The sequence below is a fragment of the Lygodium microphyllum genome, chromosome 13 (genome assembly GCF_053477565.2).
Source record: "Lygodium microphyllum isolate KBCC chromosome 13, Lygodium_microphyllum_v1.1.10, whole genome shotgun sequence".
In the NCBI taxonomy this organism is placed as follows: Eukaryota; Viridiplantae; Streptophyta; class Polypodiopsida; order Schizaeales; family Lygodiaceae; genus Lygodium; species Lygodium microphyllum.
The window spans coordinates 68363769-68385782 of record NC_141147.1 but is presented as its reverse complement, the minus strand read 5'-3'; the positions used below and the strand labels follow the sequence as shown (position 1 = coordinate 68385782).

At 44.9% G+C, this 22014-nt stretch overlaps 1 protein-coding gene across 2 annotated transcripts in view; it reads left to right on the top strand.

Moving 5' to 3' along the window:
* The window catches only part of LOC148026736 (diaminopimelate epimerase family protein), a 30069-nt gene extending 9617 nt beyond the window's left edge, over positions 1 to 20452 (top strand). For both annotated transcript variants that reach the window (XM_087691240.1, XM_087691239.1), the window contains exons 7-11: positions 18851 to 19030; positions 19126 to 19210; positions 19300 to 19359; positions 19642 to 19715; positions 19833 to 20452. In XM_087691240.1, coding sequence (XP_087547366.1) covers positions 18851 to 19030; positions 19126 to 19210; positions 19300 to 19359; positions 19642 to 19715; positions 19833 to 19946 — 513 coding nt within the window. In that variant the 3' untranslated portion in view covers positions 19947 to 20452. The remainder of the gene's footprint in view (positions 1 to 18850; positions 19031 to 19125; positions 19211 to 19299; positions 19360 to 19641; positions 19716 to 19832) is intronic.
* The last annotated feature ends 1562 nt before the right edge of the window (positions 20453 to 22014 follow it).

Sequence of the window (22014 nt, the reverse complement as noted above, 5' to 3'; positions counted from 1 at the left end):
GTGATCTTCATTAGACATCATTGCATTTTGCAGCTCTAGGTGTTTGTAGGCCTCCACAGCTTGCGTTTTGGTGGTTGGTGACCCTTCTGGTGGTCATCCTTCGGCATCGGCAAAGTTTTCTTTGGTGTGTTTTGTGTTTGTAGATTTGGAAGATGTCTTACCAGTTTTTAGGCTTTGACGACTCAGAGGATGAGCTTCTTTCTCATCATTTCTTTGAGCGGAGACGGGATTATCAGGAGTTTCGTGATCGACGACGGGAGGAGTCTCCTTGCACCCGTCCTTCTGTCCATGCATCTGAGAGGGTTTCATCTACAGTGAAGGTTCCATCGGTGAAGACTACTTCAGATGTCCGGATGCCTTACTTGATTTCCTTGATATAGGTGCCCATACTCCCTTCCTTTCTAAAAGAAGACAAGTTGGATGGTTCCAACTACTCTCTATGGTCGTGCAAGGTGGGGTGCATCCTCGATACATTCGACCTATGGGAGCTTGTTTCTTCACCCATCGACCATCCCCTTGTGGATTCGTCAGATGGAGCTTCTATGGACTGTGCAGCCTTGTGGGATAGGCTCAACTCTCGAGCCCGTTCCTTTCTCTTTATGAGTCTTCACGACTCGGTTCTTGTTCATGTTCACAGATTAAAGACCGCGGCGAAAGTATGGAAGCTTGCATCTTTGTACCAGCATAAGACGTTTGCCCACAAGATTTCTTTGGAGAGTTGCGGATGCTCAGTCTTGATGATTCTTCTTCCATGAAGGCGCACATCACGAAGATGGAGGACATGTAAGGCGAGCTAGCCTCTCTTGGTCGGGTGATTTCGTCCGAGGATATAGCGATGATTCTCTTGACTCAGCTACCATCACCCCGGTATGATGTCTTCTACACTAGCCTCATCACCTCGAGGACCCGCTAGAAACTTCTATGGGAGGAACTTTAACCGCTTGTCTTGGAGCACGACGAGCGTCTTAGAGAGGTGGGTGCCAGTGGCTTGACCAAGGCTTTTACTACAGGTACTGGTGGCGGCAAGAAGAAGAAGCAACAAAAGGAGAAGGCCAAGGACAAGGAGGAGAACAAGAAGGATGCGAAGGAGACGAAGCCCAAGTGCCCACACTATGGGAAGGGCACTCATCCTGAGGAGAAGTGTTGGCAAAAGTACCCCCATCTGAAGCCCAAGGAGAAGGACTCAAAGGCGGCCCCAGCCACGACAGAGTGTGCTTTTGTGCATGTCTTTGTTGAGGAGGATACAACCCTAGCTTCTACCGCTCAGGAGAAGCCTTGGCTCGTGGACAGTGGAGCATCTTCTCATATGACCTTTAGACAGGATTGGCTTCAGGATCTTCGTTTGAGAGGCGGCATTGTCACCATTGGTGACAACTCTACAGTTCCTGTTCGAGGTGTGGGGACTTTACCTATGTTTTTTGACAGGCGGTCTTCTTCCGCCAAAGTTCTTTATGTTCTTGATTTGGGTTTTAACCTATTGTCTGTGCATGGTCTTACTCAGCTAGGTACCCGAGTCATCTTTACACAGGATGCAGTCATAGTGGAGGACGCTTCTACAGGTGATGCTCTTTGGACAGGTACACAGGAGGGTGGGCTCTACAAGCTCACAGCCTTGGCTGCGAGGGCTTCCCATGAGCTTAGGCTGCTTTGGTATGCTCGTTATGGGCATTTGAACTTTGATTCTATTCGACGGGCTTCTCGGAGGAAGATGGTGGAGGGACTTCCAGATTTCCCTCCTCTACACACTTTATGCCCCAGCTGCTTGAGGGGCAAGCAGCATAGGCAGCCTCACCCACAGGTTGCTTCCAAGAGGGCTTTTTCTCCGCTTGAGTTGGTTCACACCGACCTTTGCGAACCCACGGGCACGGCCTCCCTTGGGAAGGCCAAGTATTTGATGTTGATTGTGGACGATTTTAGTCGTTATGTGTGGCCTTATTTCTTGGAGTACAAGAGCGAGGCTTACTCCCGGTTGTGCGAGAGGAAGGTGTTTGTGGAGACACAAACTACTTCCAAAGTTCTTGGTGTATGAGCTGATTATGGTGGCGAGTTTACTTCTCACCTTTTCTCTCAGTTTTGCAGGGATCACGGCATTCGGGTGGAGTATTCCCATCTGAATACACCATTAGAGAATGGTGTTGTGGAGCGTGTGAATTGGACCATGGTGGAGATGGCCCGATCCATGCTGGAGCATAGGAGTCTTCCTCATTCCCTTTGGGGTGAGGCGGTGGCTACAGCGGTGCATATTCGCGACCGCTCTCCGACTTCGGCAGGAAGGTGTTTGTGGAGACACAAACAACTTCCAAAGTTCGTGGTGTATGAGCTGATTACGGTGGCGAGTTTACTTCTCACCTTTTCTCTCAGTTTTGCAGGGATCACGGCATTCGGGTGGAGTATTCCCATCCGAATACACCATTAGAGAATGGTGTTGTGGAGCGTGTGAATTGGACCATGGTGGAGATGGCCCGATCCATGCTGGAGCATAGGAGTCTTCCTCATTGCCTTTGGGGTGAGGCGGTGGCTACAGCGGTGCATATTCACGACCGCTCTCCGACTTCGGCATTGCAGGACATGACTCCTTTTGAGGCTTTCTTTGGGAGGAAGCCTTCTGTGTCCCACTTTTGCATCTTTGGATGTGCTGCTTTTGTCCATGTGGACAAGAAGAAGAGGAAGATGAAGCTCGACTCTAAGTCGAGACAGCTTATCTTCGTGGGCTATAGCACGATCACGAAGGGATATCGGCTCTACGACCCGACTACACGGAAGATTGAGGTGAGTAGGGATGTGATCTTCAATGAGGCTTCGGCCTCCGAGGATCTGAATGATGGTTCTCTTATAGGTGGTTCTTCGACATCGATGGACCCTCCCCCACCTTCTCTCCCTTTACTTCCTTCCAAGATACCTCTTAGCACCCTTCCTTCTTCTTTGGCTCCTCCCCCACCTTCTCTCCCTTTACTTCCTTCCAAGATACCTCTTAGCACCCCTCCTTCTTCTTTGGCTCCTCCCCCTCCTATTCCTCCTCCTTCTTCGGCTTCCCCTCCCCTTTTGGCGGATGTGACTCCTTCTTTGAGTACTTCCACCCCTTCAGCCTCCTCTTTGGAATCTTCTAGGGATCCATAGCCATCCGATGGGGAGCATTCTTCAGATGAGGAGGATCTACCCTCCCTTGGTGAGGGGGAGTCCCTTTTTGAGACAGGTGCTTTACAGGTTCCGGAGGCTACTTGGTCTCCCTCGCAGCACGAGGAGTCTCTTAGGATTCCTTTGTGGTATTGCCAGCTTATGCAGGATTCAGGTGTTACTCACTTTCCTGCTTCTTCTACAGGTCCTTGTAGATCAGCCCGCTTACAGGCCCAACGGGATAGTTCCCTCTATGTGAACTATGCTCTTATGTCATAGATTCTTCAGGATTCTGAGCCTTCCATAGTGGAGGAGGCTCTTGAACAGGATATTTGGAGACAGGCTATGCAGGCAGAGCTCGATTCCATCGAGCGGAACCATACTTGGGAGCTTGTACCGCGTCCCAAGAAACGGAAGGTGATAGGTGTGAAATGGGTCTTTAAGATCAAGTATCTTGTAGATGGCTCCTTGGACAAGCATAAAGCTAGGCTTGTTGCCAAGGGTTTTGCACAGAGAGTAGGTTTGGATTACTTTGAGACTTTTGCTCCTACAGCTCGGATGTCTACCATTCGAGTTATTTTGGCTCTTGCAGCTCGTCAAGTCAGCCTTTCTGAATGTCGTCCTTGAGGAGGAGATCTATGTTTCACAGCCTCTCGGTTTTCTTGTGCAGGGGAAGGAGGATCATGTCTACAGGCTGCGGAAGGCCCTTTATGGCATGAAGCAGGCTCCTCGTGCTTGGTACGAGCGGATTGACCGCTTCTTTCTTCAGAGTGGTTTTCAACGCTCCGATCATAACCCCAACCTCTACTTTAGGGTTGCGGGTTCTCTTTGTGTTTTGCTTATCTTGTATGTCGATGATTTTATTATTATAGGGAGTGACACTCCGCAGGTGGAGCATACTCGGTCTATTCTATAGCAGGAGTTTGACATGACGGATCTAGGGATCCTTCACTTCTTTCTAGGATTGGAGATCTATCAGATGGCACATGGCATCTTTATCTCGTAGCATAGGTACATCTCCGAGCTTCTTTCGGAGTATGGTGTGGCCGAGTGTCGGCCTATTTCATGCCCCATAGACCCTGAGTCCAAGCTTTTGGCAGATGGCGCTCCCCTTTCTGATGTCACCCGTTACAGATGCCTTGTTGGTTCACTTATCTGGCTTCTTCACACTCGGCTGCATATCTCTTTTGTGGTGGCTTTGTTGTCTTCTTTTATGAAGACTCCTACATAGGACCACTGGAGGGCAGTTTTGCGTGTTCTTCGGTATTTATAGGGGACTCGCTCCTGCGGGATCATGTATGGAGATGGGATCACTCTTTCTGGATGGAGTGATTCTAACTGGGCAGGTGATGTGGATTCGAGACGATCCACTACAGGTTATGCTTTCACCCTTGGATCCAGTGCTGTCTCTTGGAGCAGCGAAAAGCAGCCTACTGTGGCACTTTCTTCTACAGAGGCTGAGTATCGGGCCTTATGTTCGACCGCCATGGAGGCCGTTTGGCTCCGTCGCTAGATGGCGGAGATTGGCTTTTCCTAGACAGGACCTACGGAGCTGCGCGTGGACAACCAGAGTGCCCTTGCTCTGGCAAAGAACCCGGTGTTTCATGCTTGCACGAAGCACATTGAGGTTCAGTACCACTATGTTTGAGAGCAGATTGTGGATTCGGAGCTGGCAGTGGCCTATTGTCCCACGGTGGACAATGCGGTTGATCTCTTCACGAAGCCTTTGCCTTAGGCTTCTTTGCTTCATCACATGCGGTTGTTAGGTCTTTAGACCCTCCCATGATCTGAGAGGGGGTGTTAGCCTGCTCTATTTCAGTGTCAGTCTGTCATCTCCTGGTTGTGAGCTCCTGTCAGAGTCTGGCAGGAGACAGAGGAGCTCTGTTAGTTCAGGTGTTGCTGATTTTTTGTTGTGCATTCCCTTCTCGGGTGGCAGTCAGCCTTTAGTGGCTGTTTTTGGTGCTGTCGGCCAGTTTTGGCCAGGTCGGCCAGATTTGGGCCAGTCAGCCAGTTTAGTGGCTGGGGGGGCTAGTGCACCCCCCCCCCCCCCCCCCCCCAAACATCAGCCACATACACTGTTTTGCAGATTTAGAACACACTCCCTCTCCCACCCCGGCATTGGTGCTGCCTTTGTTTCCAGCCTGATCTGGTGCCCTCACTGATGCTTCGGGCTGCGTGCAGGGACTGATCAGTCCATTTCAGTGTATTCAGCATTCATTTCAGTCAGTGCAGATTTTCTTTCTTCATTCTCTGCTTTCTCTCTCTCTCTCTCTCTCTCTCTCCTTTGTGTTCGTGTTTCTTCTTCCGTTGCGCACTCTCACACCGACTCCATCATCTTCATTCGTCTTTGGTGCTATGGTCATCATCAACCTGATCTGGCGCCCTCACTAACACTTTGGGTTGCGTGTAGGGATTGATCAGTCCACAGCTTTGTTTTCAGCATTCATTTCAGTAAGTGCAATATTTCTTCCTTCATTTTCTGCTCTCTCTCTCTCTCTCTCTCTTCATGTTTCTTCTTTCGTTGTGCACTCTCTCTCTCTCTCTTCTCTCTCCATCTTCTTTAGACTCCTTGCATCCTTGCATCAGGCTTGTGTTTGGAGTCCATCTTGCTGCTATCATTATCCATATACATGCGATAGCTTCTAGAGCCCTTTCTCCTTTGTGTTTGGTGCTCGTGTCAGAGTGCAGCGGTGCGGAAGCGTAGGACTAAGAGAGAGAGAACGTAGAGAGAGAGAGACAGTGGAAGATGATCTGCTGTATAAAGTGTGCTGTATACAAAGATATGCAGATATATACACGGGCGCAATGCGCTGGACTGCGTGTCTCCACCTCGACGATGCAACTTGCTGTTCACCTCGAAGTCCATTGCAGTCTGCACGATCTCCTGTCTAAAATCTGCGAACAGAGACGGAATCTGCGTGAGCCTCCAGCTTGTAATCTGTGAGCAGAAGAATGTGGGAGATTGCTGGAAAAATCGGCTATAAATAGCCAAAACTGGGCGCAAAAAAACAGGCAGGTCGGCTGTATTAAATGCAGCCGACTGGTGCAGTACCAGGTCGGACTGCCACGTGGCAGTTCGACTAACCAGGATATGAATCGCTAACATCCCCTCTCAGAGCCTGGACGGGGCAGAAGCCTGAGGGATCTGGCATGTCTCTGAAGTAGAGCCTGGGGAAGTGCCTTCGTAAACAAATCTGTAAGATTGTCCTCCATCTTGTAGTACTCCATAGTGATGGTCTCATCCAGAAGCTTCTCTCTGATAAAATGGTACTGGATCTCTATGTGCTTCGTCTGGGCATGAAAAACAGGATTTCGGCAATGCAACTCTCATTGTCGCATTGCAGCAAAGTAGGATGAGTCTGGGGGCAGCCAAGCTCCTCCAACAATCTCCGAAGCCGCACAGCCTCACATGTGGTGGAAGATGCAGCCCGATACTCCGCCTCAGTAGACGAAAGGACTACCGTGGGCTGCTTCTTGCTACTCCATGAGATAACACCTGCACCCAAGGTAAAACAGTAACATGTAGTAGATTGCCTGTGGCCCACATCATCGGCCCAATCAGAGTCGCTCCAACCTGCAAGAACAAGATTTGAACCACCTGTGCTTGCTGGATCCTGAATCCCTAAATCAGACGTCCCCCTCAAATACCGAAGTATCCTCTGGGCAGCTTGCCAATGCACCGTCTGAGGTTCACTCATGAATCTTGCCAAGAGCCCAACAACAAAACAAAGATCAATACGAGTGTTGAGGAGCCAAATCAATGATCCAATCAATTGATGATAGCGGGAAGCATCCGCCATGGGAGAAGCTGAATGGGAAGTGGCCTTCTAGTTCGGATCCATAGGGGTAGAAATGGTCCGACAATCCTCTATGGCAAAAGAAACTAAGAGCTCCTGTACATATCTCTGCTGAGAGATGAAAATCCCCCTCTGAGACTGATAAATCTCATGGCCCAGAAAGAAATGGAGTAGATCCAAGTTTGTCATCTCGAACGTCCGATGTAAAGCTGCCTTCGTCTCTTTGACCTTCTGTGCATGAGCACCTGTGACAATTAAATCATCAACATACAACACAAAAAGCGCACAACCATCCTCGGAAGTGTGTACATAAAGCTACGGATCGGCCTTAGATACGGAGGTGGCCTCTTGATCTTGCATAACACGTGTCATCAAACAATAGTTAGAGCAAACAAGCTCCGTAGAATGTGCCTGGTGCCTCCGTGACCGCCGCGGACCATCCTGCGGTCCCCACTTCTCAGGGACCCCCTCGATCCCTGAATCACGGAGTGTGTCACGGGCCCAACGAGGAGGAGGCCGGACCTGACCTCTCCTCGTCTCTCTCCATCAGCTGAAGACTCTGGGATATCCACCGGTGGTAACTCCTCGGGGGTGACCGGTGGAATAGTAGACTCTGTGTCAGAAATAGAATCAGAATCAAAAGGTGCGGGCTCCAAAGGAACTGTCGCGGGAGCCCAACTCTCCCCTGGATCTCCAAGAACGAGATGTTCCTCACCCGCTTCTATGCCCGGAATCTTCACAAACCGCACATCTTGACTGGTGTACACATCTCGCTTGATGGGATCATACAAACGATAGCCTTGGGACTGGGAGTTGTAGCCAACAAATACTTGTCTTCGGGAAGCTGCTTCAAATTTATCACGATGAGCCTTGGGAATGTGAACATAGGCATCACACCCAAAGACCCTAAAATAAGAAACATCGGGCTTAGTCCCAAAGTAAGTCTTAAAAGGTGTCATCCCTTCAACGGCCGAAGTAGGGGATCGGTTAAGAATGTGGACTGCAGTAGCCACAGCCTCGGCCCACAGAAACTGAGGTGTCTGTCGGTGCTCCATCATGGTGCGCGCCATCTGGATCACACTTCGGTTCTTCCGTTCAAAAATGCCATTTTCTTGAGGAGTGTTGGTATTAGCAAACTCCTGGTGAATACCTTTATCTGCACAAAAATGAGCAAACTCATTAGAAACAAATTCACCACCCTTGTCAGATCGCAAGGTCTTCAATCCCCGGCCCGATCGGTTCTCCTCAAAGAGAAGCCAATCCTTGAAGTGGTAGAAAGCTTCTGATTTCAATGCCAAGAAATAGGCCCATGTCATCCTGCTGTAGTCATCTACGATCAACATGAAGTACGAGCTCCCTCGCAAGGACTCGTTCCTCATAGGGCCACAAAGATCCGTAGATACAAGCTCTATCAGTGAAGTAGACCGCCGCGAAGCTTTGTGGGGAATGGCATCCCTATGCTGCTATGCTGCTTCCCACGAATGCAGGAGACGCATGGCTGTTGGCTCACCACTATATCCGGCAACCCTCGAACAAGCTGTCCACGTGACTCCCTCCGAAGATAATCATAATTAAGGTGACGAAACCTAGCATGCCATAGCTCTAACTGTGTCTGAGAGGTAAAAAGAAGAGTAGAGAGAGCGGTAGAAGACTTCAGTTTGTAGATGCCGTTCTCCTCATATCCTGATGAGAGAACCTTTCTTGACCCACGATCAAGGACTTGCACCGAATCACTGTCAAACTCCACCAGAAGTCCAAGGGAACAAAGCTTATGAACCGAAAGTAGATGATACCCTAAGCCTGGCACATGCAAGACCTTTGAGGTATGGGTACCGCCGCGTCCATCTGGAATAAGCTGCATCTCACCCCGTCCTGCAATAGACACCGAAGAGCTATCTCCAATGAGAATCTGCCCATGCGAAGGTCGCAACTGGGTAACACCATCTGATGAAGGAGTCATGTGCCGGGAGGCACCACTGTCAACGATCCACTCTCGAGCTTGGGGAGCTGTCATCGCAGCATCAGAAGCATTCGGTGTAGAGTCGTCAATGATAGCTAGATGAAGAAACGCAGCTGATGAGGGTGCAGCCACCGCTCCAGAATCCTTCGTGTCCTTCTTGTTGGTGTCCTTCTTGTCTTTGTCAGGGCAATCCTTCTTCCAATGGCCAGTCTTTCCACAAATATGGCATGTGGATTCTTTGTCCTTGTCCTTGTCCTTCTTTGACTCGTTATCCCTCTTCTTCTTCTTTTGGTCCTTCCCCTTCTTCTGAGAGGCTTGACCTGTCAGTGCCTCCGACTTGGAAGCATTCTGTCCCTTTAGTTGTTCCTCTTAGTCCAAGACCATAGGAACCAACTCTTCCCACCGAAGAGTGGACTCCCGCCCCGAAGCAATAAGGGCGGAGTAGAAAGCACCGAATCGTGGCGGCAACTGGGACAAGAGTGTGATCGCCATGTCTTCGGAGGAAATCGGCTTCCCGGCATTCTGAACCTGTATCTGAAGCTGTCTAAGCTTGTTGATGTGCTCCCGCAACGAAGAAGACTTGTTCACGGACAAGGTCCGCATCTGTACCTCCAAAGAAACCCGCTTCATAAGGGTCATCCGGTTATACATCTGATCAAGGTCCAGCCATATCTCCCCGAGCCACCATCAAGTGCTCGATGTGAGCTATCACGATTGTAGTACAAGACAGAAAAAGAAAGGAACGAATCCTAGCATTCAGTTTGTCCCAGTGAGATTGTGCCTTGGCCAACTCCGCACGAGCATCGGAAGAGAGTTTGGACTCATCTCTCACCGAGGGCCGGTCGATCTGCTCCTGTAGAAGCTCCGCCAAATCATAGGACTCTAGGATGGCCAACATCATCACGCGCCAGATGCGGTAGTTGTCGCCATCAAGCTTCTGATCTGCGGGAAGAGCCGGTAAGATAGGCACCTTCCGGTCCATAATCATCTAGAACTCCAAGTCAATCTCTGTAGACATCTTCACCTGTAATGCCTTCACAAACGCAAAAGCAGCCCCCTCTGACTGTGAAAACGCAGCCTGCTAGGGCTCTTCCGCGTCCTGAAACTTCTTAACCCGTCGGAGGCGATGAAAAAGCAAAACCTGCACTTGAAAGCTGAAAACTCAAGCTTCCTCCTCGTCAAACAGCAGTAAACAGCAGCAAATCCACTACTTGGACTCCTTTCCCGGGCGCCCACGCTCGCTTCAGCCTTGTTTCGAGGCGCAGCCCTCCTGCCTGCCCTCAAACGCTGAAAACGCAGCCTTGTGTCGCGATAGGAACTCCTCTTCAGGTTGGTTCTGCACTCAGTCAGCCCTTCAACACTGCTCTGATACCATGTCAGAGTGCAGCGGTGCGGAAGTGTAGGACTGAGAGAGAGAGAACGCCGAGAGAGAAGAGAGAAAGATAGTGGAAGATGAAGATCTGCTGTATACAAAGATATGCAGATATATACACGGGCGCAGTGCGCTGGACTGCGTGTCTCCACCTCGACGATGCAACCTGCTGTTCATCTCGAAGTCCGCTGCAGTTTGCACGATCTCCTGTCTGAAATCTGCGAACAGAGACGGAATCTGCATGAGCCTCCAGCCTGTAATCTACGAGCAGAAGAATGTGGGAGACTGCTGGAAAAATCGGCTATAAATAGCCAAAAACTGGGCGCAAAAAAACAGGCAGGTCGGTTAATGCAGCCGACTGGTGCAGTACCAGGTCGGACTGCTACGTGGCAGTCCAACTGGTTAGTCCGACTGACCAGGATCTGAATCGCTAACATTTCGTCCCTGCTAGCATCAATATCCACTTGCTTGGCATCAGCCCTTCTTCTTTATGCGATAGTTCGTCCTTGCATTTGGCTGCCTTGGAGGTTCTCCACTCACTTGGTATCTGCATCATGAGTTGGCGTCAACTTTTTTTGGCTCCATACCTTTGCGTTTTGGTTTCTGGCAACTCCCCAATCATTAGGCGTCACTCTTTCAACTGGTGCTTCCTTCATCTTCTTAAGAAGCCTTGCATCCTTGCATCAGGCTTGCGTTTGGAGTCCATCTTGATGTCATGATCATCATCCACACACAAACAATAGCTTCCAAAGTCCTTTTCCTTTGTGTTTGGTGCTCAAGCTTTTGTGGCGTCAGTATCCACTTGCCTATCATCAGCCCTTCTTCTTCAAGCGACACTTTATCCCTGCATTTGGCTGTCTTGGAGGTCCTCCACTCACGTGGCGCTTGCATTATCAGCTGGCGTCAGCTTTTTTGGCTCCATACCTTTGTGTTTTGGTTCCTAGTCACTCCCCAATCATTAGGCATTACTCTTCCAATTGGTGCTTTCATTATTAGAGGTTGCTACATTTGCATTTTTAATTTTTGGTTTTTCCGTCTTCTTTGGCTTCACTCTCCAGTAGCTAGCATTAGTCGTCAAGCTTGCGTTTGCATGCTTAGAGGCTCCTTATCCTTTGAGGACAGTCTCCTTGCTCTAGGCGTCACCAATCATAATCCTTAAGTTGCGGATTCAGAGGCTCCTCTTTGATGACAATCTCCTTGCTCCAGGTGGCACCTCATCATCCTTGCATTTGTAGACTCAATAGGCTTCTTTAGTAGTCTCCCTACTCCAGGGGACATCTCATCATCCTTGCGTTTGTAGACTCCGAGGCTTCTTCGACAGTCTCCTTGCTCCAAGGCATGCTTCGTGCTACGACACCCTTGTATCGGACTCACTTCATTATTTCATTTGATTCATTTGAGTTTCTCTTCTCTTTTCTTCTCAGTGTTTCCTATACACACTTTGTATCCCCTACAAACCCTATGGTCTCTTTGGTTGCTTAGTCATTTCTTGACATGGTATTAGAGTATACCTGTATTCTTGATAAGTGTCTTACTTGAGCAAATGTAGCCCAAGAGCTTGTGAAAAGCTCTTTGGTTGTGTTTGCGAAGTGAGTTATTTACATGGCTTCGTGATATAGTGGTTTCACAATCTCAAACTTTGGGCTTTATTACTGATTCCCTAGACACCTTGTTACGCTCTTCCCTAATCTTGTGGATCAGTATTGCCAACTAGTGGAGGACTTTGGATGGCTCTTTGGCATAGTGCTCCTTGTGTCCTTTTCCGATGTGGTGATGGGAGTAGGGTGCCAAAGGTGCATGCGGCAATGTCAAACATCAAGAAAATACCTATAATTTTGGAGATTGGTGCAAAAAAAAAAAAAAAAAAAAACATTTTAGTCAGCGGGTCATAGTTCTAGGACAGGCTTGGCTATGTCTTAGATGTAATGCTTTTGATCATTAGGCCTTTGAGTGTACATGCTTTGGGGTCAAGGCGACTCAATAGGTATCTAGTCAGTAATCAGAGATGCACTTGTTAGTGGATGAGGATGACTTTACTGAAGTTTAGTGATGCTAAGGTAGGGGATAGTCAGGGCTTAAGCAACCTTGCAATCCTAGTGGAGGATGGGTGGGTGGTCCTGTTGGCCCCTTTGATAAAGGGCCCCCCTAGTGGTAGCTTCCCCCTATCACAAGTGGGTGTAGCAATGAAAGTGTAGAGGACTATCGCAATAGACTACACAACATGAGAAAAGAGAGAATAGAAGAACATTGCAAAAGGAGAACTTTGAGACATGCTCGAAAAATGAAATCCTTTTTTCAAACACGAGACAATTGCCTATAATAGTGAGTGATTGGCTGTGTGGGCATTGGCACCAGCTCCCTCTCCAATAGAATGTGCATTGGAAGTGTGCAATCGAATAAAAACTAAGGAAGAGAAAGCCCATGAATATACAGGTATAAAATAATGCCTAAAGTGCATCAAGTTGGCCAACATCATAATGACCTAAAATATATAGTCAGTCGATCAATAAATGCTAGAAACCATAATAATAAGTACTAGAAAAATGCCTTTAAAAATGCTATTTCCAATTCACAAATAAACATGCACAAACTTACTCATGAGCTGACTAATCTCCTAGCATTCTCTCTTAGATCATGTTGATTAGATACAATACAATGATACCATGATAATGACAAAGTCCATATGGCATAAAACAAAGACTATTAGAATAGGACCATGGATACCAAAGTAGTGGGCGATCAAGCCACTACCAAGGTTTCTCGAAGAGAACTTGATATCAATGTCGATCATACTAGCTCTTGAAAAAAGAGAAGAATCATAGTAGCTCCTATGTCCATCAAACAATGCCTCACAGTAGCATGCATGGCTATTCTGTCACAATGCATTTGGGCTTTAACCATATGTGACCATGGTTTCCTCGCCTTCCGTCAAATTGCCAAAGTGACCTCTCATGTGAGCTTGGACTAGGAGCCAATCTTGCTTTCTATTAAGAAACATCCCATCATGAACTTGAAAGTCAATCCCAACTCCATTATTTTAAAACGTGCTAGATTTCAGTTGATGTGGAAGGAAAGTCCCTCTCTAGATCCTTTTCACTTGTATACTTGTATAAACGAGGCTCATATGCCCCAACTTACCACCCTCTCACACATTCTTTGGCATTGGAGAGTCATGAGGGATGACTGCATCACTTGCACTAAAAAGCAATAGGAGGGGTTGCCAAGCCCCTTTTCTGCTCCTTGGTGTTGGCTTTGGTTGGAGGATCCAAATTGGAGTTGGAGGAGGAGGATGACTCATCAGAAGAGTCCATATAGTACTACTGCTTCTCCTTCTTCTTCCTTGAAGTTGTTGACTCCTTATAATCTTTGTACAAATGCCTCTTCTTACCATAGTGATAGCGGTAGGCCCTTTGACTTCTTCATGTCACCCCTCTTTGAAACTGCAAATGTGTCATCATGGCCACCATAGTGAGATGGAAGCCTCCCTTGCAATTGCAAGGACATCTCACGCTCAAGCAGCATTGAGGGCATATGGGTAACACTGACTGGTGTCTATGATGTTTTGGCTTGCATAGCATAGGTTAGTTCATCAAACTCCGGAGGGAGCTTATAGAGCATAGTCCCCACGAGATGAGCTTGTGGAAGGGTAGACTGCATGTGCCAAAGTTGATTGTACCTGTGTAACGCAAAGTAAGAATGAATGGATAGTATCCTTTGGCTCGAACTTCATTTGTTGGAACTGTCCATAGAGAGTCATTGTACACATAGTCGATGGAGCCTTGTACAACATCTAAAGCTTCTCCCATACCCATATTGTTGAAGCTGTTCTGTAGGAGGTGATCACTGGGAGAACCTCTTTAGAGATGCATCGGAGAAGTCTGAAGAGCAGAATATGCATGGGCATCATCATAATCCCATGTAAGTACAAGTTTCTCATGGTTGAAAGGATCCCAATCAGTTGGAAGAGGAATATAAGAGGTTGGGGATGCTCGATAGTTGATAAAACCATGTACAACTATCGTTTTTGTACAAACCATACTTTCATGATAGGTCACAGCACTCCTTGTTCAGTAATTAGGGCCATGAAGTTGATCAGCAATAGAGCAATAGCGAGGTGCCATTTGGAGAGGATAGGATGAGAAGAGAGAGAAAAGAAGAGAAATAGAGAGGGAGTACAGCCAAAGACAGCACAGACTGCACGGTGCATGAGGAAGGCTATTGGGGTTGGTTAAGTGTGGAGGCCAGCATTTTGACGTTGAGGGGAGGAGGAGGGAGCTGTTGAATGTTGTTGCTACCTGTTGTAGGAGTGGACGCCAGCCAAGGAGGCTGTTAAAATTAAGCAACAATTGATCGTGCATGCATGACAGGATATGGCCAGCATCGAAAGGCTTGCCAAGTGCACTAGATTTTACCCCCCTTTTGAATCTATTGGCACCATCAAAATTTCCATTAGAGGTATTGTGTGAAACGATACTTCCTTCAGCTGATTTTCTCTCATTCTTTGACATTCCTTGTGTTATTCTCAGCATATTCCGACCTTTGGTGAAAGGCAACAGTGGTCTATTGCTGCTAAACCCTAATTTATGGCAGAAATTAGGGTTTTCACAGCCACCTTGGGACGTGCACATTAATTGAGGACATGGGCAGCGGATTAGCAAGTGCGATTGAAGAAATTGTAGCTGATTTGAAGGGTACTCCCATCCCCATTTGCCTTAGCTGGCATGAAAGAACTTGAAAACCAATTTGTGTCCAAATTGCAGTCAAATCAGGGGCAATTTGATTCCTAGCATTGCTGGTCATTTATGACAGCCATTTGTATTGGAGGTTGAAAGGTTTATATATGGGAAACAAGTCCCAAGTTTAACGTGATAACATGTCTTTAATTTCTTGAGGAGACAAGTTATATGCAAGCTTGGTTTACGTTGCAAGACAGAAATACTCCAGGGATACTTGGCAATAGTTTGAGGGCGCCATCCAAAGATTTGGCTATGACCCAAAAGCTAGCCCTACAAATAATTGTAGTTGGTTATGCTCTCATAAATGGAAATCTACTTGAAAAAGTTGCAGAGGAGGAAATCATTAACTTTAGATAACACACAATCGATCTAGCATACAAGATTGTGTACGTAGACGCCATCATAATATACTAAAAATTTAAAAAAGGTTTTAAAACCTTAGAAGCTTGTTGCATTATTTGGCATTGTTGCCCTAGTAGCTGTAGAGGGATGCTTATGGGGGATTGAAGGAGATGGGGAAAGCTCTTGATGTGAGATAAAATTGCCAAAAAGTGGAAGTTGAACAATGAATGCAAGCAAACTTTCGCCCAAGGGAGCAGAATTCTAATAGATCATGACTTCATCTACCTAAAGGTGATTGTTTCTAGAATATGTTCAATGATGGGTCGGAGGAGGGATAACAACTAGAATCTATAGATGGCCCAATATGACCTAGTAGATGGCCAAGCAACTAGGAAATAGGTAAAAATGCTGCACTGCAAACAAGTGGCCAAGCAACCAATCACAAGACCAAATGATAGTGGGAAGGACCATATGGTGATGTGAAATGAGACTTCCTCCATGGATAGGGTGGTTGTTGGCCCCAAAATTAGCGCCCCTTTTGGTATTTCTTTATCTTTTATTTTGCAAATGGATGGAGTACAATTGAGATTCTTTGATCTCCTCCACTAATCCAAGTGCTACACAAGTGAGCCTTCAATTTGCTCCTTGCGAGACAAATTTAGCCCTAAATTGATATTTGTTGGCTAGCTTCTTGAATCTCCTTGAAATTCTTTTACCTCGATGTTGGAATTTAAGTCCCAGGTCTTTAATTTTGGGCATGCATTCCAAGGCAATTGTCAAACCCTAATTTTTGTTATAAATTAGGATTTATATGAGAGATTGATTGAATCTCTTCCTTTGAGAACTTAGAATGCTGGAAAATTTTGAGAGGAGTTGAGAAATGGTCGGAGAATGTGAGAAAATGTTGTAGAGAGAAATCTTTGATTTTCTTCGCGAAAGCTTACACAAAATAGTAGTTGCCCTGTCCCAATAAGCCATGGATGTTGTTGCTTGCAGTTGGGAGGCCAAAATCTGATGTGACCAGCTGCCTATAGTAGTCACCTGCAGTGTGGGAACTTCTTGGAGCTGTCGCTTCTTGTTGTGAGCCTCCAAACTGCTGTTGCAAGCTTTTGGATAGGTCTCCAATGGTGGCCGATCAGTTCTACACCCTCTTCTTTCTCTCTAACAGCCTCCTTCTCTCTAACAATGGTTGGAATAGACCTCCACTAGCCCTCAAAAACGTTTTTCCTACTTGCACTAGCAAGTTTTGCCAAGTGGCAACTTGCTAATCCCATTTCTTGGCATTATCTAGGTTATTAAATTAATTTTCATAATATTAATTTAATAATTATTCTATCACTCAAAAAATTAATTTCACTAGTCAATAATCACATTGGCTAGGCTAATTGTCATCCAATGTCCTTGAGAAGTGATTGACCCTTTAGATCGGCATTAATTAATTAATTAATGCCCAGTCCTTAATGTCACCATTGATATTAGTGGCCAATAAATTGGTCTAGGCCTACATTTGACATTGGGTACTGCCTACTACTTGTTAGCCATAACTGATTACAACTTTTGCCTTTGGCTTCAACTAATATCTCGTGTCCTAGGTCCCATATGATGAAATAATTAAGTTGCACCTCACATGTGTACTCGTAACATGTTGTGAGGAATGATGCATGGTAGCACAAAAGCCAAGTCTATGTGGGCTGCCATATGGTCCATGGGTTGCTACCCGTCATTGACATATCGGTTAATGGCTCAATATTATGGGGGGCTAACAAGCATTTCAGCCCCCTAGTTTCCTAGAAACTGAAGTGAAACTGTTCTTCAATAATTAACGGTCATGAAAACATAGATTGTCACAATGATAATTTGAAATTGTTAATCAGAAAAGGTAAAGAACACATGGAAGTTGGAATGCCCTTGCTAATGGACACAAACACTAGTTTGGCCTCAAACCCTGGTGCTCCTTGTGATATTTATTTGATTTACTAAAAGAACATTGATATGAAAATTGATTGCTACACTGTCTTGAGTCTACAAATAGCTCAGCATGAGAAGCCACCTAGGTCTACCTTAAATCTTTGCTAAGAGTGGCTGTCTGCATTTTTAAGGGATTCAAGGGCTTGTGTTACAACTTGTTGCTGAAAATCTTCAATCAAGAACTCTTTAATAACTGACCTCTTTTCCGTCTCTTCCTTGTTGCCAACCCTTTCTTTCATCAGGATCCAGAATGTTCTCAGCAGCAGCACATGAGCTAGTAGGAGAGGTCCTAACAGGTTGCAGCCATGCCTAACACCCAATACACAATCATCAGATCCAACATGACAATCTAGAAAACAATTTGCTGGCTTGTCATAATAGCGTGTTGTGCTCGGACAATAGCTTGTGCACTAGATAGACCTACTTGGATGCTGAACAATAATTGATAGGAGCGAGCCATATCCAAACTATAATATAGCTCTTTGTTTCTTGTTGTGTCCAAACCTGCCAAACATGGGCAGCAATTTTGAAAAATATCACTGTTTGTCTGCCCAAAAAAGTATCGATGATTCACTTTTTCAAAAAACTCATTTTTAACTAATGAAAATTGTTTTATTTACATTTAAATACAAAATCGAAATTTACCTTCTCTGTTGATTTTTGCTACATCATTAAGCAGATTGCCATGCCATCAAATGTAGCACCATAACACTATTGCTATGCTAACATGCGACATCATCATCTTGGAATACAATTGTATTTATAGTCAAATGAAATGTTTTGAACCACCCAAGTTTCAACCATGAAACTTTTAGCCATGAATACAATATCCTCAATTTTATCAGCGGCTTCCACGATTGTCCATCATGCTCATCACACTTAGTCTCTCGCCCCACTAACTTTGTACATTACAGTTAGACCTTGATGTGTTAGGATTTGGGTTTATATGTAGAGTTAGAGATACGTAATTGACTATTTGCCAAAATTACTGAAGGCTGTAACTTATCTTCCTCCTGAAAACTGCCAAATGTCATCTTTGTATCTTCATAAATTAGATTAAGGACCAAAACCGCATGGATCCAATCCAATGCCAAATTCCAATATGATCAACCATATGGTTCAACATGATACATTGCCATAGTTAAAGAAATAAACTAATGCAGAATGTCTCTCAATCAATCTGCAAATTCTTATATTGCCAATAGTCAAAGTTGCAACTGTAGTTCAGGGAGCATTGGCCTAAACCACACCAACAGTACCAAAACAAGTATCAAGAGAATATGTAGATCCTAGAAGTCTTGATAGCAAATATATAGACCCTAGTGATTGTCAAACAAAAACCAAGTCCATTCTGGTGACAACTGTTGTTTCGGCCAGTCAAGGGTACTCAAGTGGTGCCTCTCCTCAAGGTTTAATGATGTAACTCATATGGGACCTGCATGTTTGCGAAATGGTCTTTTGCATGCTTGATTCTTTACAATGTGTCAGATACTCTGAGAGAGAGAGAGAGAGAGAGAGAGAGAGAGAGAGAGAGAGAGAGAGAGCTTGCTCTTTTTTGTAGGTTGAAGTAGACATGGGACCACCTATTTTGAATGCAAGTGATGTGCCAACGAAACTGTCCAGCAACAAGAATGGACATGTTGTAAAAGAGCATTTGGTTGTGGACGGGAAGACGTGGCTGGTGACTTGTGTAAGCATGGGGAACCCTCATTGTGTGACGTTTGGATTGGAGAGTGAGGAGGTATGGAAACCAAAACTCAAATGGCTTACTTTCTCTTTGGCCCCATTGGAGACACAAATTGGGTTGATGTGCTCTTAAGCTTGAGGAAATTACAGGAATTAGATGTAAACTCCTTACAATTGGAATGCATAGGCCCTCAGTTTGAGCATCATGAGGTTTTCCCAGCTAGAACAAACACAGGTAAGGTGTTAGGTTTGTTTAAATTGGGAGCTTGGTCAAAGTTAACGCACTTGAATGAAGTCGTAAATAATTTTGTGTGTTTGCAACAGAATTTGTGCAGGTTCTTTCACCTTCTCACCTGCGGATGAGAGTGTGGGAGCGTGGTGCAGGTAAGTTCAATGCTGTTGTAGTTCTTCAAATGCTGCTGGTGTTATAGATTTATGTTTTCTGGAGCATGATGATTGATGAATGCTATCTGTGTATTATTTTAATGGGTGGTGTGTATGTAAGTTATTGATCTAGAAGCTAGCAAGTCGCATTATGAGTTGATGGGAACCACTGACATAGACCTAGTCCTATAGCATGCACAATTTTGCTGTAAATTGTCCTCTCTGTCTGTGTTGCTGCTGCTGCATTTTGAGGCCTGATCAATTGAACTGGCTTGGTTTTAGGGGCTACACTTGCTTGTGGGACAGGAGCTTGTGCTGCAGTAGTTGCAGCAGTGTTAGAAGGACGTGCAAACAGGGTAAGTAATTGGACGTTGGACTTGTTTATCATGTTACCTTTCCTTAGACAAATGACTCCAATATCTCAATGTCAATGCAGCACTAAATAAATTTTTTGAATCCCCCCTTCCCCTCAGAAATGCACGGTGGATCTACCTGGTGGCCCGCTTGAGATTGAATGGAGGGAGGACAATCATATTTATATGACAGGACCTGCTCAAGCTGTTTTTGAAGGCCATGCTTTTATCTAGCAGATTTTGTAAGTTTGTGGAAAAGAAAATTTAGAAAACTAGCACAACCATCATTATATTGCTGCATGGCCCAAAACAGCCCTCTGTTACATCAGATTTGAGGAATTCATGAACATGGTTTGTTAGCTCTTCAATTTCAACAAGGAGACTGGGCACCATCTGAAAATGCACCTTTCCAGTTTCCTGAAGGAAAGAAACACAACTGTAAGCGATGTATAGTTGGGTTGGTATGAGCAAGCCAATGGCAGTTGAATGTCACTGATTAAGGCAGGTGCATAGAACATACTTCAGGATGTGAAGTAGGACACCTACTTTTAATACGCTTACAAATGTTCAAGCTTTATGCATTGTAAGTTTGCCCTAAACATCAGGTCTTTCCTTTTTGCTGCTGGCAGATGGAATAGCTTAGATATTTAGGTGCAAGTCAACAAAAACAATCCTTAAACTCACTACCTTTGGAAAACATCTTGAAATAGATTCACAGGAAGATAAGAGCTTTTTGGTTATGATAGTGCCTGTGTGAAATCTGATGATGTCTTGATTGTTTTCACTTGTGCCTAAGAGCTCAGATGGTGCTATACCATTCAAGATACAAACATCCGAAGGGCAAACCAATCTGCTGCTATTAGGAAAGAGTATCTGCACTACACTCTTATTGTGTGAAAGTCATTGCTTTGTACTAATTTAAATGATTATCTGCTTCTAGAGTTCACAATCCAACACATTGCAGAAAATCTGATAATGAGTCCAGCCTGTGTTTTGAGTGATTAACTGAAGTAAAGAATGCTTGTCAGCTCATGTTGAAAGTGATGGGGTCTAGAGTAATTGTCAATTGCATCTCCTATTGTGTCGCTTCACTCGTTATAGGCAATTTAGACTCCCTTTTTTGCACTTCCATAGAGAATCCATCTACAAACAGTCATGGATAAAGCCCAATATTGTGGTGTGCAAAATTTACCTTCGTGTTTGAAAATATAAAATTTGATTAGGTGTGTAGAATAGCTACTTTTGTTGCTATTGAGATACCATACAAACAAGCTTCATATGCTCTTCAATTATAATGATTAGGACAAAAAGCTATTTCAGGGAAAGGCAACAGCCACAATATTGGTAGAAAAAAATACTAGTAGTCTAAAGAAATGCACATTTTCATATCCTCTGTTGGGATTGCTTTATTGAAAAATAGGGAGTCTCGTAGCACTCCTAATCAGAACTACAGAAATTTTTAAGTAATGTTGAATAGGTCATGCTTTCTTATTAATACAATCAGAATTTGACAAGAATTGTTAATTATATAGCCTTGTTGCTTGTTTTATATATATGTGTGTGCGCCTTATGATTATGCAGTTGTTCTAGAAGGTGAATCCCGACTTCAAATTTGCTACACACCTTGGACTATGTACTCCAAATAATGTCAAAAGTCTCATCAAATTTTAGCAGTATATACTGTTTGGAATATGGTCTAATAGGGGATCATGAATATGACTTGCATGCACTTTTGTTGGAACTAATGAGACTAATATTATGCCAAAGGATGAAAGTTGCCTCAGTTGCTCCTTTAAGATATTGTCTTTGCTTAACTAGAGCTATTTAAATGACTTCAGTTTTGGTATTGCTCCCAATCTTTCCTCATTTTTGTATAGCTAATATAATGCGGGTAGAAACGGTGGAAGCAAAGAGGGCTATGTTAGTTGTCACAATATTGGTGAATTTTAATGGTCCTAGTGCCCAAAGTGCCCAATAGCACACATCTAAGAGAAATCGTGCATTGTTCTTTATTTAAAGTTAGAAGGTTGATGAGATATGAGAAACAATGATTTATAGTGGATTTCTCGAACACTTTTATTTTTGAGGTACGACAATTGATTTGGACCTACATAATTTTATAGTGGATTTCTCGAACACATTTATTTTTGAGGTACAACAATTTATTTGGACCTTCATAATTTTGATGATGTAGTTACAACTCTATTAGGTGGTGTTTTCAATAGAGGGACTATATTGATATATTCATTGACACTTTGCTTTGATGGGATTGTTCATGTTTTGTGCTTATTGTTTATTTATT